This window comes from Mytilus trossulus, chromosome 5, assembly GCF_036588685.1.
Source record: "Mytilus trossulus isolate FHL-02 chromosome 5, PNRI_Mtr1.1.1.hap1, whole genome shotgun sequence".
In the NCBI taxonomy this organism is placed as follows: domain Eukaryota; kingdom Metazoa; phylum Mollusca; class Bivalvia; order Mytilida; family Mytilidae; genus Mytilus; species Mytilus trossulus.
This window is the reverse complement of record NC_086377.1, coordinates 79302852-79321108: the sequence shown is the minus strand read 5'-3', so window position 1 is coordinate 79321108 and position 18257 is coordinate 79302852. Positions and strand designations below refer to the sequence as shown.

General features: G+C 32.5%; 1 protein-coding gene across 1 annotated transcript in view; it reads left to right on the top strand.

Moving 5' to 3' along the window:
• LOC134718337 (uncharacterized) overlaps positions 1 to 16841 on the top strand; it is a 106239-nt gene extending 89398 nt beyond the window's left edge. Inside the window, exons 15-21 of the mRNA XM_063580832.1 lie at positions 1858 to 2630; positions 3309 to 3339; positions 4633 to 4901; positions 7367 to 7394; positions 8513 to 8839; positions 10463 to 10747; positions 11793 to 16841. Of these exons, the coding sequence (XP_063436902.1) occupies positions 1858 to 2630; positions 3309 to 3339; positions 4633 to 4901; positions 7367 to 7394; positions 8513 to 8839; positions 10463 to 10747; positions 11793 to 12127 (2048 nt within the window). The 3' untranslated portion in view covers positions 12128 to 16841. The remainder of the gene's footprint in view (positions 1 to 1857; positions 2631 to 3308; positions 3340 to 4632; positions 4902 to 7366; positions 7395 to 8512; positions 8840 to 10462; positions 10748 to 11792) is intronic.
• The last annotated feature ends 1416 nt before the right edge of the window (positions 16842 to 18257 follow it).

Genomic DNA, 18257 nt, shown 5'->3' with positions numbered 1-18257 from the left:
CCAAGATGACCTACATCAGTAAATACAGTAACAGGTGAGCGACACATGCTCTTGAGAGCCTCTAGTTTGTGTTTTAGTTTTTGATATACATAATAAGCTCATAATCAGAAAAATACAAATAAAGACAGAATGTGTTAATGCAAGCCTGACTAGGAGTGTTGGGGAAATGAGGCTCTACTATTAATATTAGTAGGCAGAGCAAGCCTGACACAGAGTTTTGGGGAAATGAGGCTCTACTATTAATATTAGTAGGCAGAGCAAGCATGACACAGAGTTTTGGTGATCTATCGAAATGAGGCTCTACCATTAATATTAGTATGCAGATCAAGCCTGACACAGTTTTGGGGAAATGAGGCTCTACCATTTATATTAGTAGGCAGATCAAGCCTGACACAGAGTTTTGAGGAAATTAAGCTCTACCATTAATATTAGTAGGCAGAGCAAGCCTGACACAGAGTTTCGGGGAACTTATTTTGATTTTTTCTTTAAATTTCCAATTTTGGGTTTTACAAGAAAACATCTTTTTAAGTTGCTCTTGAAGGAATATACTGTAATATGTAAATGAAATGCTTTTGAAGCAGTAACAATACATTATTTACTACTGTTAGAAAAACAATGTAGTCAATTATTCATTTGTGTTTGTTTTATATACATGTATCAAACCCCTTACACTATAGTCAGGTGGTGATGTATAGGGATTATAAAAGCCTGACTACTGAAAAAAAATAATAAAATATTAATAGGGAAGCATCACATGTCTCTCTTTGGAATTGAACGTACACTTCAGTTTTACGTAAGAACTGATTTAGCCCTCCATGGAGTCAGTAAACTTTTGTATGTATAGCTCATTCAGATTTAACAATACAATTACTCATTTAATATCACATTTCTTACATAAATATGTTATAGTTCTAATAGTCTTAAAAGTTTGAGGGAATGAGAGGTAGAAATGAATCAAAAGTACCTTATAAATGAGAATAAAGAGTTTTTTTTGTGCTGTTTATTATCTTATAGACATCTTTAATATCATAATGAACCATTTTGATTTAGACGGATATTTGATCATTTATTGATCTGTATTGTACACTATATTCTATCATGATGTGGCAGGGGAATTTTTTGAAGACATTTTGCTCAAATCCCTGTAGATGTAGTTTTACATTAGGATGGAATTCTCTAAATTTATTGAACTGATAAAGACAAAACTTAACAGGGAATCTTAAAATAACCAGTATTTCAAAGAAAAAAAAACCACATTCAGTGTATTTAACATAAATGTCTTCTTTATATATACGATCACAGCTTGGGAACTTACCTCAAACTAAAAAATTACACACCCAAAAGGAATGTATTAAATCAAGGTAATAAACATTCAAAATATTTTTTGACTTAGAATAATTAGTAACTGAGGAGTAGACTTTATACCGAAAAATTGTGCTAAAAGCTGGAAAATAAAAATATGAAAGACAGTAATTGACTGACAAGATGTCATCATGGATGACTGCCATACATTATTCTTAGTTTTTCTTCTACAGAAAACATGTAAAAACCATGCAAACATTTGAAAACTGGAATTTTTCCCACAGCACATGCAAGCCTTGTTTCAGATTATTTTCTTCCAAATGGGAAATGATTCAACTTTGATCATCAAATCCCGTTATAACAGACTAGACAAAAGAAATGTGTTCTGTTATAAAAGACATTTAATCGAATTATTAGGATAAATTGTTTTTTCCAGTGATGATCTAAATGAGTGATACCAATTGTTTTATCATGTATTTTTTTTAGACCGGTATTACCTCCTAATATAAACTATATTTTAAGTCTGATAACATATTCTTCGTTTCATATTTATAGATGTTGCATTTTGGCCTAAAGAAAAGAAAACAAGGAAAACCTTCACAAAAATGTCTGAAAATGGAATGATACAAAAAGAAGACCTCTACCAGATTTGGGAACAAGAAGAATTCCGTCAGATTTTACCATTTAAAGAGTACATATTTGATATGCTGATACATCTAGATATCGTATCTGAACAACGGAGATATGATACAAAAACAGGAAGTCGTCTACCAATAGAAAACTTCTTTGTACCCTGTATGCTTACAGACAGAAATAATACAGATTACTTGACACAAGAATGTACACCAGAGAGGACTGTAAGTTTGGCCTTTGTTTTCAGAGGAACCATCATACCTCCAGCCTTACCAAACCGTCTAATATGTGCATGTCTGAGTATGTGGACATTAAAAGAATACCAAGGACGGAAACTTATGTTTTCTGGGTTTGTTGGGTTATCATTTGATAAAGAGCATGATATTGTTGTCTGTGTAGAAGGAAATCAGATCTTACTGCATCTAGTCCACAAGCGCTCCAAGGGGCTGATAATACCTGATATAGCCACCAGTGTCCGGGATTGTTTGTTTGTTACTTTAGAAAGAATCTCCGAATTTTATCAGTCCTCTATTCATTGTAAAGCCAGCAGCAAGTTGCCCTTCCTCACCGAGTACTCCTGCTCGAAATTTAACTGTTTCACTTCAGAAAAGAAGTTGGTCTCCGAGACTGAGGAATGTCTTTGTAAACACGGAGAAAACATAAAAAATAACTGGCGTATTTGGAATAAGAAAAAGGTATGTAAATACTTTTATAAGAACATCACTGCGAGAAATTTGGAAATGTTTGCGCATAAGTGGTCAAGTTACCTTATTGGATAAGATAATTACTTTATTTGCATTATATGTTAAACATTCAATCTTTTAACATTATGTAAGAAATATGATATGGAGTATGATTGTCAACGCGACAACTCCCCACCATAAACCAAATGACGTAAAATTCAGAAACCTTTAGGTTGCCGTAAGATATTCAACAATGAGTAAAATATATGTTGTTTTTTTTTTAACGTGGATAATATACTTTATTGCACTCTATAGCTGTTATCAATTTACTTAGTGTACAGCATTGTAATATATGTTACATATCAAGCTCTTAAAGTCGTTACGTAAAAATGTGTATAGTAACTAAACAGCAATAGACAAATGTATCAGACAGAGGGACAAAGGATGATAATTTTTCTACGGCACCTCTATGTTGAAACGTTTTTTTTGTAAGGTAGAAGATCGGATTACTTCTATAATATTTACCTGACTTTGCTTGTAGTAACTGTCAGCATTTGTCAATATTCTATTTGTTTTATTATGTGTGCTTTTCACATTTTGTAAAATGTGTTATGTGGACCGACAAGCAAGTAGGTTGTTACGTGGAATTATACAAATACTTGGATTGTAGAGTTATTTTCTATTTTACAGGAACACAAGCAGTGTGATGCTAATTGTCCAGGTAAATGTATCATTAATCTCTCTGCACTTCCATATTATTGACAAGAGTTAACATTTAACTTATGAAAATATCCAATTTAATTCCAATCTCATGACATAAACTATGCTACTGATATGCTTTACTTTTTTGCTGTTGACAATATTTCACATAATTCAGATTGAAACTTCTTTGGAAAAGTAATGGATTTTAACCATTTGTGTTTATACAAACATACGTATTTGATTTTAACGAACATAATCTATGGTAAATTATTAAGCCAGGGATTTCCTTCGTTACCATAAATTACTTAAAACCTTTACTAAATTTGTCCATAAATATAAAGACTTGGTTTTGAAGTTTGGTAGTACCTGTAGAAAACTTATTTGAAATGGGATTAAGCACATCCTTATTTTTACGGAAATTTTGTCAACCGAAATTTAGAGTTCTAGTAAATCTTATCGATCCTTCAAATAAACTTATTCTAAAAGGTTTACAATTCAACACTGTAATAAGATCATTGAATATTGTTTGTATTGGTATTAATATTGATTTTGTTATCAGTAAATTAGAAACAAACTAAATATTACTGGTATGCTATATACATAAACACATTCATGGATCTACAATATATCGATACATGTACTTGTCATTGCACAAGGTTTTGTTTTTCCCTGACTGTTTAGGACGTCTTTATACTAAATCCATTGGATGTTGGATGTGTACGGATTGATAATATAGTCTTAGATGCATGATTTTTTATTAGTTGTATTTTTATCCATCTGATGAGTGAAGCCTTTTTCAACTGATTTTTTTAGTTCGTTCTTATGTTTTACTGTAATTCAGTGGTTGTCGTTTGTTTATGTGTAACATATTTGTTTATCGTTCATTTTTGGTAAATAAATTATGCCGATAGTTTTCTTGTTTGGATTGTTTGACATTGTCATTTTATAGCTGACTATGCAGTATGGGATTTGCTCATTGTTGAACGCCGTACAGTGACCAGCAGTTGTTAATTTTTGTGTCATTTGGTCTTTTGTGGAGAGTTGTCTCATTGGCAATCTTACCAGTTTTGTGTTTCTCTTGTATCGTAGTTCTCCTCTTTTTTTGTGTGTTTTCCTCAGTGTTGGTTTGTAACCCGGATTTGTTTTTTTCTCAATCGATTTATGAATTTTATGAATAGGGGTATACTATTGTTGCCTTTAATTATATACTACATCTCTTGAAGGCAAATTTACAGATCTAACATTGTTGGGTTAATGTTTAGACGAGTTGTATATATATACATATATACATGTGTTTTTATTTTCATTTTAGGTTTGAGTGAAGATGCTTTATCTCAGATCCCAAGTAACACAGAGTTGCTTCGTCTGTCTGTTAATTGTGAGACACGCATGCTACACGATTTGGCTCTCCATCTTGGAATGGAAGAAATGGTATGGAGTGATATGGTAGAAAATTACCCAACAAATACACAGATGGTAAAGTTTTTGACACTGATGCATTTGAAAGAGAATGAAATAACATTCACAGAATTGGACAATGGATTGAGAGAAATGGAAATAACAGCACATACATTATGTGTGGTAAGTTATTACTGCAATGTACTTGTGCTATTTTTTTTTTTTTTTTATATATTTGGTATATGGTATGGTTTTAAGGTGTGCATGTCTGTCTTGTAATGTTCATCTGCAATTGACCAAAAATTGCATTTGAAAGTACCAAGACCTAATAGAGACATATGCAATGTCATATTAAATTATAGATTCTAGTTTTTATGTTGTGTCTGTTTCTTTCAATTTTCTTCAGTTTCCCTTTATTTGTCTTCAAGATATCATGTTTCTTTTGATTTGATTAACTTTGAATGACTCTCTATATGAACATACTACCATCAGGTTGTCATTAATTTCGTGAAAGTGAAACATAGCAATCCTTTATTCTGGTTTAAGCATCGGCCGCAACATCAACATTTAGGTCCAGTCTGAGGTTAGAGTTTAATTGAATTAACTTGTTCAATCCTTTCTGGAATATTATGAAATGTGGATAGATCCTTGTTAATGACTAAAACACAGTATCCAGTTCTTGTTAATATCTGGTTATATGACCGTAGGCAGTTTAAGGAGGTCACCTCGATGGTTAATTAAATGGAATCTAGACTAGAATACACACAAAGAAGTGATAAATATAATGGACCACATGCATCGTGAATTGTTTATTTAGGACTTTTTTTATAATTTAAATATACATGTTAATAGTTTTAAATTATATGTTATAATTTGAGTCAAATCGTTAAGCATGCATTTGACAGCTAATTCTCCTTTAATGATAAATAAACTTTTAACAGTTAACAAGTAGATAGAGTCTAAGGTTAAAGCTTGTTTCACATCAAATACCCTGTCAAACCTTCCTAGAATTTTATGAAACATTGGCAGAAGCTTTTTAATGATTACCGGTAAGAGATAATGTCTGATGCAACGTTTTGAAAATATATTTTCATTTTCAGTATCCTTTTGAAAGATGGGCTTACTTTTTAGTTAACATTTTGGGATTATGTTTTTTTACATGCTTAGTTTGTAAGCCTTCATAAAACTTGGACAGAAGTTTATCTTCTTGACCGAGAAGTAGCATTTAAAGAGAGAAAATCGAAAAATTCTGTATTTTATTGATAAATGGACTGAGTTTTTATTAGGTCAACATTACACTTTGACACGCAGCAGCAATGGGATTCGAGACAAAGGGTTCCGTGGAACCCATTAAGAATATTTAAAATAATTTTTACGTTAGGCATTTCTGGTCCAGGAGGACCGTGTGGTTTGATTTGGATACAAAAGTTTTTTGTAATTATATTTCCTTTGTTTTCACTTACGAGAAATTGTTGATATTGTTTACTATATAAGGTATGTGATATATATATAACTTAACACTTTTTTGTTGATGTTATAGTGAAACTCAAAATTCAGTATCTACTATTTTTTTGTTTTGGCGCTTTGCTACATAAGTTGGTCTTTTTGTAGGAATTGTTTAGTAATTTGACCTGTTATATCTGTCTGGGTTACTCACCCAATGGTGTCCCTTTAAACAAACAACTGTCATACAAGTGTGAGGTTTAACTGGCTATAAACCAGATTGAACACGCTTTCTTTTCTGAAAATGCCTGTACCAACTAATAAATATGGCCGCTGTTTTTCACCTTTTCAGTTGATTGATATAGTATAAATTGGTCAAGTTTTGATAAGCGTCCTGTTTTTCACCTTTTCAGTTGATTGATATAGTATAAATTGGTCAAGGTTTGATAAACGTCCTGTTTTTCACCTTTTCAGTTGATTGATATAGTATAAATTGGTAACGTTTTGATAAGCGTCCTGTTTTTCACCTTTTCAGTTGATTGATATAGTATAAATTGGTCAAGTTTTGATAAGCGTCCTATTTTTCACCTTTTCAGTTGATTGATATAGTATAAATTGGTCAAGTTTTGATAAGCGTCCTGTTTTTCACCTTTTCAGTTGATTGATATAGTATAAATTGGTCAAGTTTTGATAAGCGTCCTGTTTTTCATCTTTTCAGTTGATTGATATAGTATAAATTGGTCAAGTTTTGATAAGCGTCCTGTTTTTCATCTTTTCAGTTGATTGATATAGTATAAATTGGTCAAGTTTTGATAAGCGTCCTGTTTTTCATCTTTTCAGTTGATTGATATCGTATAAATTGGTCAAGTTTTGATAAGCGTCCTGTTTTTCACCTTTTCAGTTTATTGATATTGATATAAATTGGTCAAGTTTTGATAAGCGTCCTGTTTTTGAATTTGTCTTTGAGTTTGGTACTTTTGTTAAACTTTTTACATTAATTTTTGCTAAGGTTAAGTTTATATGATATTAATCTTTGACCAAAACCGTCAAAAGCAATGAGTAATTTGAACATGTCTTTATGATTTTGTCTGGAACCTTTACTTCTGTAATAACTGTACGAACTTGTTTCCACATAACATGGATCAATGGTAGATGTAACTTATCACCCTGAAATAAATTAATGTTTAATATTATCATATTTGCAGGTACGTCAGAGAAAACAAGTGAAATCTAGTAAGTACTTGGATATCTAAAGTTTTTTACATGGTATATTCAAAAGTGTTATGTTTTTCATACTGTTCTGATTCGAAAAAAAAATCATAAATGTAATGCTTACCTTGGTACAATATCTGATTAAGGGTAGTTAAGGTAAACAAAAGGTCATCTTGATTCCTTTTTATCTAACTGTGCAACTTTTTGGCTCACCTGGCCCAAAGGGCCAAGTTAGCTTTTCTCGTCACTTGGCATCCGTCGTCGTCCTTTGTCTGTCGTCTGTCTTCCGTCGTTAACTTTTACAAAAATCTTCTCCTCTGAAACTACTGTGCCAAATTTAACCAAACTTGATCACAATCATTATTGGGGTATCTAATTTTAAAAAAATGTGTTCGATGACCCGGCCAACAAACCAAGAAATACGGTAAGGTATACATTTTATTTAATAGTCCATTGGTCAATGTGATGTTTGGTAGTTTGCCGGGAAATAATGGGGCAGTTGTATTTGGTTTATGGCATGATTGTAAGGTGAAGATGTCCGACTGGTAGGTTTCCACTGACCCTAATCCCATTTTTAGGATTTATTGTTCAATGTTCAGTTTGAATGGTTTGCTTTGTTTCCGTAATACTAGTATTCTGAAATGTATACATTGAATGTCTAAATTTAATTTTCGACTTTAACAAGCCAGTGAATGAAATGACGCTAATAATAATCGATCTGTAATGCTCTCTGAAATGCCGGTCATGACCCTTTAAGAATTAAAATAATTTGGATGAGACAATAATTTAAAGTTGGTAGTCCAATATGGGGGAAAATATGCCCTTGAATAATTATAAAATTACATTGAAGTAATGGGGGAAATATTTAGGTTCGATTTTCAGCTTCAGCTATTGTCTCATTTCCAGAGAGCATGCATTGAATCTAGAAACTGTATATATTACCATATTTGATTTGTAGTGCCAGCTGGAAAATAAATGCAATTGTTTACCCTTGTGTCTCACAAGCATAACATGCATTTGACTGTCCAGGATAAACAATATTCCATTGTTTAAAAAAGCATTCAAGGTAACACTGCAATATGAGTCTTTGATTAGTTTTGAATAATTCTCTGTAGATATATTTGTTTTTTTTATTCCAGGTATTTCTGATGATATTCTAGACTGTATTCCATCAGATGAAATTGTAGACAGATTAGCACCGCTGATTGGCAAGATAGTTTTTCAACTAGGAATAGAACTTGGACTGTCTGTAGAAGAAATAGAGAGTATCAAAGAGATATGTGATCGTGATTTGACAGCACAGAATAAGGGAGTCTTGTTTACATGGAGGAAAGACAGAACAGTGAAACCTACAATACGGGTTCTTGAGCAAGCTTTTGTAAATATTGGTAAAGGAGCAAGGTGTTTAAAGGAGGTTGTAAAGGATGTTGATCCAAATACACTTAAAGCAGTAGAAATTGTAACAGGTAATGCTACATGAACGGTCTAAGTAAATTAAACAAAAAGACACTATATAAGGTATTATGTAAAAAAGTTATTCAGTACACGGAATATGTATATCATAGATTCATAACAGAAATACATAGAATCAGTGCTAAAATATTTTTAATACACAATGCCACTGACGTTTTGTTTGTTGAATGAAATTACGTGCAATCAGGGAAATATTTAAAACAAAGTTTTTCTATTGTACTTCATCATATGGTTAAGCACAAATATCTTTCTACCGCCTTAGTCTGACCTATTACTTTAATGATTAACCAGACCTTGGTCACTATTTTCCTAATAATTGCTAAGTAACGCAAAGTGATGACAGCTCCGAAAACATTTGCTGCAGGAAAAAGTAGGGGGAAAAAACCAAAACAGAAAGATACACAAACTGGGAGGGGTGTTTTGTCAACAGTCCAATCCATACTGATAATTTTACATGATGATTCTTTCTGAACTTATTGAAATCAATGTACATTGTAATATACTGACATGTTTTGTATTTCCTCTATTGCAATAAAATTGAGAATGAAAATCTGAAATGTGTATAAGAGACAACAACCCGACCATAGAGCCACACTTTACTTTAAACTACAATTACACTCAACTTGATTTAATCTGTGTATTATGACACGTCATGGCGGTTTTCTTAAAACTAATGATATGTTGTTCGAGAAACAACATTTAGGAAGAAAGATAAGAAGTTAGCAATATTATTTAACTCAACTTTCCGCTATATAGATGACGTTCTTTCACTAAACAATTCAAAATTTGGTGACTATGTGGAACGCATCTATCCCATCGAATTGGAGATAAAGGATACTACAGATACAGTTAAGTCGGCTTCATATCTTGACTTACATCTAGAAATTGATAATGAGGGTCGGTTGAAAACAAAACTATATGACAAAAGAGATGATTTCAGCTTCAATTGTGAACTTTCCATTTCTAAGTAGCAACATTCCAGCAGCACCTGCATACGGAGTATATATCTCCCAATTGATACGATATTCCCGTGCTTGCATTTCCTATCATGATTTTCTTGATAGAGGGTTGCTGCGTACAAGGAATCTATTAAACCAAGAGTTCCAAATAGTGAAGTTGAAATCATCCCTTCGTAAATTTTACGGACGCCATCACGAGTTGGTTGACAGTTATGGAATAACCGTATCACAAATGATATTGAATATGTTCCTTACATCGTAACTACAATCCCCTTACCTTTCATGAATGTGACCTACCAAATTAGACTATTTACCGGATTTGAAATCACATAAGCAACACGATGGGTGCCATATGTGGTGCAGGATCTGCTTACCCTTCCGGAGCACCTGAAATCAGCACTAGTTTTTGGTGGGGTTCGTGTTGTTTATTCTTTAGTTTTATATGTTGTGTCATGTGTACTATTGTTTTTCTGGTTTTTTTTCATTTTTAGCCATGGCGTTGTCAGTTTGTTTTAGATTTATGAGATTGACTGTCCTTTTGGTATCTTTTGTCCCTTATTGATGCACAAAAACAATGTAAAAAAATTGTTAGCATTCTTTTACTTGACGATCCACTAAGCTTCTTCTTTGTTAATAAACAGATCTGTTCATTTACAGATAAAATCAGGGAAAACGAAAACAGCATCATACAAGATATACAAATCAGTCAGATTTTAGACCATATGATGACACATCTGGTGATATCAGCAGACGACAGACGTTATATTGAACATTATCCTCGACAGGATGATCAGAACAAAGCATTGCTGGATATTGTGATCAAAAGGAGGGAACCTGTTTACAGTGTGTTTGTTGATGGATTACGTATTTATGGATACGAAGATATCGCTAATGATTTGAAATGTGATTTCAGTCCAAGTCCAGTATCTGCTGAAACTAAAGGTATGTCTGAAGGGTTTATTATAAACACAAACAAAGAAGGATTTTTACTGAAAACATTTTTAAATCTTGTTATATATTCATTCAAAATAGATATAATGTATTTGATTCTAAAGACTATCTACCAGATCATTTGCGTCGTATTTAATTTATCATAAGTATACTACTTTTCTTGCATACCAAAGTAGGTCACTGGTATATATGATGAGTCTTTCAGAACGAATTTCAGTTTGTGTTAAGTGACTATGATCTTAGACATTGTGACATTTAGTAATTATGATCTCAGGCATTGAGATCAAGATTCTTTTCTACAGTTATAATGACGTCACAGTTCATTAAGTACCTGTTACGAATCAGGCAAATATGACCTCAGATGAATTTCGCTTCTTAGATCCAACTGTAGAAAAGAATAGTGAACATATATAATGCAAAGGCATTAGTGTTGGTCAACTATAAAAAAAATCAAAGTGAGAGAAAACAGAATAACAAACAAATTGGTAATTAACTATAAATTGTGAATAAGTATGTTTACCAGCTCTGTTTAAAATGTCAAACGCTTATCATATGTGTTTCATAAATTCAGAGCATACATCATCAATTTGTATGAAGAAATGTAAGATCTATCATTATATGTGGGCATTCAACTTATTCATGAGACATTAGATTTGAGAAAAAGTTTGAATAAAACTAAAACAGTAGAAGGGCTACATACCTGAAAGTACTGAAAAATGGCCAAATCCATCTAATGCCAACTTTGCCCGAATGAGTTGAAACGTTAGTTTCTGCATAATTTAAAAAAAATATAAACGGTAAATTTAAGAAGGGTTTGTTTAAAATCATGTGAGTTGCAAATTACTGAATACTGAGCTAATAATACTTTAGGGCATGTATAATCCACCAGAAGAGGTATCGACCAAGTGATGTAAAACAATAAAAACGTTATAAATTTCATGTGGTCCAAATATCTTTTCTGGATTTAACCTCGTCTTTAGTCATAAAAGGTCAATAGCATTATCTGAAGAAAAAAAAATCTTTTTGTATTTTGTAGGCTTATCAGTTTTTAATGTTCCATTATATAAAGTTCGTCTACAAAAGAACTACCTCAAGGTCATCACTGATATACAACACGAAAACATAGTCGATCATCTAATAACAAGAGAGGTGGTGTCAGTTGATGATGGGAAGAAGATAGAATCTGGTAAAACACCACAGGAAAAGAACAGGAATTTAATGGACATGCTGTTGCGTAAAAATGAACAGGGATTTAATGAATTTCTCAAAGCCCTACGAAAAGACTCAATTTATGCAGATTTAGCAGATCAAATAGAGAAGACAGAAGTTACTAGCACAGATATGGCAACTCTTCATAAATGCTTCAAATAAAATAAAAGTAATTTCTTTCAGAAAAAACAGCTAGAAAAACCATCAGTTAACAATTAATAGAAGGAAGTATTGTCAATCCAAGGCATTACGATTTGGTCACTTCAATAATCCACTGTAAATTCAAAAATTATTGCGTGCATTTATTATTGCCTTTTTTTTAAATGGGACAAAAAAGCGATAGTAATTATTACAATGTCAAAAGAATCTTTATACTAATATAGGTATCAGTGTAAGAATTTGAGTTCTTATTAATGTGATACTCACTCAGTCGCATTTTTCGCATTAATAAAAACCTCAAAATAATTTCTGAATTTACAATATGTGAATGAATCACAATGTAATAGTGATAACAATCTTTTATCTTAAACATATTTCATGTGTGAGTGTCATGCATGGCAAGGAAAAAGCTAAAATATGTACTAACCCCTTTTATGAGAGTTGATTCCTACAATCCCAATATCCATTTGACGTGGCTCAGTAGTTATACAGCCTGTCATTTTGTTATTGTGCTATGGTAAATTTTTGTATTCTCGCTTTCGTTTTTGCCAATATGATTCCTCTATATGCCTTTTTGATTTTTAGCTCACCTGTCCCGAAGGGACAAGTGAGCTTATGCCATCACTTGGCGTCCGTCGTCATCCGTCGTCTGTCGTCTGTCGTCCGTCGTCTGTCGTAGTAAACTATTTCAAGAATCTTCTCCTCTGAAACTACTGGGCCAAATACTTTCAAACTTTAACTGAATGTTCCTTAGGGTATCTAATTTATAAATTGTATCCGAAGATTTGATCTATCAACAAACATGGTCGCCATTGCTAAAAATAGAACATAGGGGTCAAATGCAGTTTTTGGTTTATAACTCAAAAACCAAAGCATTTAGAGCAAATCTGACATGGGGTTATAATGTTTATCAGGTCAAGATCTACAATGTATCTGCCCTGAAATTTTCAGATGAATCAGACAACCTGTTGTTGGGTTGCTGCCCCTGAATTGATCATTTTAAGGAAATTTTGCTGTTTTTGGTTATTATCTTGAATATTGTTATAGATAGAGATAAACTGTAAACAGCAATAATGTTCAGCAAAGTAAGATTTACAAATAAGTCAAATTACGGAAATGGTCAGTTGACCCCTTTAGGAGTTATTGCCCTTTATAGTCAATTTTTAACCATTTTTCGTAAATCTTAAAAATCTTTTACAAAATTCTTCTCCTCTGAAACTACTGGGTCAAATACTTATAAACTTTAACTGAATGTTCCTTAGGATATCTGGTTTGTAAATTGTATCCGAAGTTATGATCTATCAACAAACATGGTCGCCATTGCTAAAAATAGAACATAGGGGTCAAATGCAGTTTTTGGCTTATAACTCAAAAACCAAAGCATTTAGAGCAAATCTGACCTGGGGTTATAATGTTTATCAGGTCAAGATCTACAATGTATCTGCCCTGAAATTTTCAGATGAATCAGACAACCTGTTGTTGGGTTGCTGCCCCTGAATTGATAATTTTAAGGAAATTTTGCTGTTTTTTGTTTATTATCTTGAATATAATTATAGATAGAAATAAACTGTAAACAGCAATGATGTTCAGCAAAGTAAGATCTTCAATTAAGTCAATTTGACCAAAATTGTCAATTGACCCCTTAAGGAGTTATTGCCCTTTAAGGACTTTTTTCACAATTTGTTCATCATGTTGACTTACTTTAAAAAATCTTCTCTTTTGAAACTGCTGTATCAATTTCAGCCAAACTTAGGCTAAATGAGTTTCAGAGTATTTAGTATAAATTTTATATTTTATTTCCTTGTATGTCAAGAAACATAGCTACTATGGCTAAAATAGAACATAGGAGAAAATGATTATTTTTTTTGGCTTTTGAAGAAAATAGGACGATCCAAAAAACATTTAAATAAATTGAAAAGCCAAAATAATCATTGATGAGAGATTTAACCACAAGAATTAAGGTGAGCGATTCAGGCTCTTGAGAGCCTCTTGTTTTATAATGATTTAGACTATAACACAATGTTTACTGCTGTATCCTTATTTTTGACAATTTTACCTATTATGTCTATTTACTTTGTTCACACACTGGCGTCAATTTAATGGAATTCAATGCGACTTTTATACAAGTGAGAGGTTTAACTAGCTAGAAACCAGGTTCAGTATACCATTTTCGACATAAGCAAATGTTTGTACAAAAATAGGAATTTAAAAGTTGTTATCTATTCATGAAGCGTGTTTGAGCACATACGTCTAGATGAACAAACCTTTGTGTTTTTGATAATACATAATTTTGTAAACAGATAATTTGCACACGTGATATGTCATATCTACTGCGCAGGTTATACCCGTTAGAACGTAACAACCGCCAGTAGTTGCATCAACCCGTTGATTGTAAAAACTCGTAAAGTATACTTAATTTGTTATGCTGGTGGGTAAACCAGCTGTGTTTAGAAATCAATTAAATTTAAACTTATCATCATTTGTAAAGTTACTTTTTTTTTGTATAGTTATATAATACCATTTACATGTTGGACAGAGATCAACTGATGAACTGCTAGATTGAAATTGTTTGTAAATAAATGGCTATTATTATGTCTTTCTTTCTGTAATGTGTATACAAGTATCAGTCTATATTTGTAATTCCCCATTTACAAAGGTTGCATTTCTGTAAATATAAACAGTGCAATTTATCAGTAAACAGGACAGTGTAATTTCTCAGTAAGCAGGACAGTGTGATTTCTCAGTAAACAGGACAGTGTAATTTCTCATTAAACAGGACAGTGTGATTTCTCAGTAAACAGGACAGTGTGATTTCTCAGTAAACAGGACAGTGTGATTTCTCAGTAAACAGGACAGTGCAATTTCTCAGCTGCTTTTACAGCTTTAACTGTACCATGTTTACACTGAAGTTTCGCACGAATTTGTATCCAAGAATGGAAAGTTCATTAGCACTTTTATTTTTCAAAGGTCAAAACGTAAGTCTGTGCAGCATGTTTTCAACAATTATATACCTCAAACTTATAAGAGTTTAAACTGATACACATATTATGTACTTTCTCACCCTTCACGTTTGGTCATACTCAGAATTTAGTTTGGCAGCTACACATGTGTATTTATACTAGTTAAAAATTCCCCAGTATTCTAAAGTATGTACATATGAAATAACTAAATCAAAGACCGAATCTTGTCCTTCATGCATTTCTTATGGGGGTGTCCGAGTGATTATATAGTCTAATGGATACTAAAGTATGCACATATAAAATAACTAAATCAGAGACCGAATCTTGTCCTTCGTGCATTTCTAAAATCATGACAGCAGCTTATTTAAATGTAAGCTTGTAAATAAAAATGTCTCTTCATCAATAAGGTTTTGAACAAAAATGCATTTAATGCATATTCACCATTTCCTTTCTCAATTTTATCTGTTCTATCAAATGAAATAATGGTTATGCCCCACGTACGATAGTAGAGGGCCATTATGTGTTCTGGTCTGTGTCTTCATTCGTTCGTTTGTTCGTTCGTCCGTCTGTGCGTCCGTTCGCTTCAGGTCAAAGTTTTTGGTGAAGATAGTTTTTGAAGAAGTTGAAGTCCAATTAACTTGACACTTAGTACACATGTTCCCCATGATATGCTATTTCTAATTTGCATGCCAAATTATAGTTTTGACCCCAATGTCATGGTCCACTGAACATAGAAAATAGTGTAAAGTTCATGTTAAAGTTTTTGGTCAAGGTAGTTTTTCATGAAGTTAAAGTTACATTAATTTGAAACTTAGTACACATGTTCCCTTTGAAATGATCTTTCTAATTTTAATGCCAAATTAAAGTTTTGACCCCATTTTCACGGTCCACTGAACATGGACTATGGACACATTCTTGTTCATTCATCAGAAAAACGGAATTTGAATTCAAATAGATCAGTGATAATTGTTTGGTTATATTATATAATCAAATATTTGAAAGTGTTTGAGAACATATCACAAAACATTTATGGACTTACAAATTGTGCGTCTCTACGGTTATCTACACCATGTGTTGTTTCTTTGTGTTTAAGCGTAATGCTATACAACTTTCTGTTTGATTCGCCCTTTTAACATTTTTATTATACTCAATAATATTCAATAGAGATTAGATTTTGTGAGGCCCCTCATGGGGGTGTCCGAGTGATCATATAATCATATTTTTTTTAACAATATAATCACAGAATCATTAATTGTTTTTCTAAACAAGATAATCAAATAATCAAAAATACAGTTCTAGTTAATTAAATAATCATAAAATATTTGGTCTTGTAACCGAATAACCAAATAACCATTATTAAAACAGCTGAATAAAGAAATACTCAATAACCCCACGAGGAGGCTTTATGTCGGATATGATTTTACAATAATAATAATAGTATGATTTCAGGCTTGATAATTTTTTCCTTGCACTCAATCACCCCAAATGTGTACTAAAAAATCTTATGCCAGATGTGTCGTCAATTTGTCAGCCTTTTTCAATGCTTATACATTTTGCCTTCAAACAGTTAGCTATAAATTAATACAACTGTTTTATTTTAAATATATAGAAACTTTGTTATTTACAAATAATTATGATATGATACAGTTGTGTTTTGTTGTTGATGTTATTATTGTAGCACGTTGTGTGTAAGAACTGTCTTATGTTTGTATATATGTATAGACTGTTTGTGCATTCTACTACCCTTAAAGGTAAAATCAAAAGTAAATAAAGGTTTTTGTTCTTATTTATTGTGCCCCAAAATGAAAGAAGCATCTACACAGTGATCATGATAGTTCAACCATTAATAAAACATAAACTAGTTAAAAGATACCAAAGTTTTATTCAAACCCATAAGTCACATATAAAAAGAAGATGTGGTATGATTGCCAATGAGACAACTGTCCACAAGAGACCAAAATGACACAGACATTAACAACTATAGGTCACCGTACGGCCTTCAACAATGAGCAAATGCCCATACCGCATAGTCGGCTATAAAAGACCCCGATAAGACAATGTAAAACAATTCATACGATAAAAACTGACGAAGACAAACTGAAAATGCCATGGCAAAAAATTAATGCGACCAAAATATAAACAACAGTTTACAAATTGCAACATAAAAAAATAGACTTAGAAGCACAAAGACTTAAAAAAAACTGGAAGCTGGAAGCCGGAAACACTTTTTTCAAAAATATACATACTTTGGTTACCCCATGTTTATCAGTAGAAACATTCATTCAAAGATGAATAACACATGATGTAAATAAAGGATCATTTGCGGTGACAAAATATCATTGTATATTTTTACAAGTCACTAATCAAACAATCGTTCCAGGTAGCACATGTTTACAAGTCACTAATCAAACAATCATTCCAGGTAGCACATGTTTACCAGTCACTAATCAAACAATCGTTCCAGGTAGCACATGTTTACCAGTCACTAATCAAACAATCGTTCCAGGTAGCACATGTTTACAAGTCACTAATCAAACAATCGTTCCAGGTAGCACATGTTTACCAGTCACTAATCAAACAATCGTTCCAGGTAGCACATGTTTACCAGTCACTAATCAAACAATCGTTCCAGGTAGCACATGTTTACCAGTCACTAATCAAACAATCGTTCCAGGTAGCACATGTTTACCAGCCACTAATCAAACAATCGTTCCAGGTAGCACATGTTTACAAGCCACTAATCAAACAATCGTACCAGGTAGAACATGTTTACCAGTCACTAATCAAACAATTGTTCCAGGTAGCACATGTTTACCAGTCACTAATCAAACAATCGTTCCAGGTAGCACATGTTTACAAGCCACTAATCAAACAATCGTTCCAGGTAGCACATGTTTACAAGCCACTAATCAAACAATCGTACCAGGTAGCACATGTTTACAAGCCACTAATCAAACAATTGTTCCAGGTAGCACATGTTTACCAGTCACTAATCAAACAATCGTTCCAGGTAGCACATGTTTACAAGCCACTAATCAAACAATCGTACCAGGTAGAACATGTTTACAAGTCACTAATCAAACAATCGTTCCAGGTAGCACATGTTTACAAGTCACTAATCAAACAATTGTTCCAGGTAGCACATGTTTACAAGTCACTAATCAAACAATCGT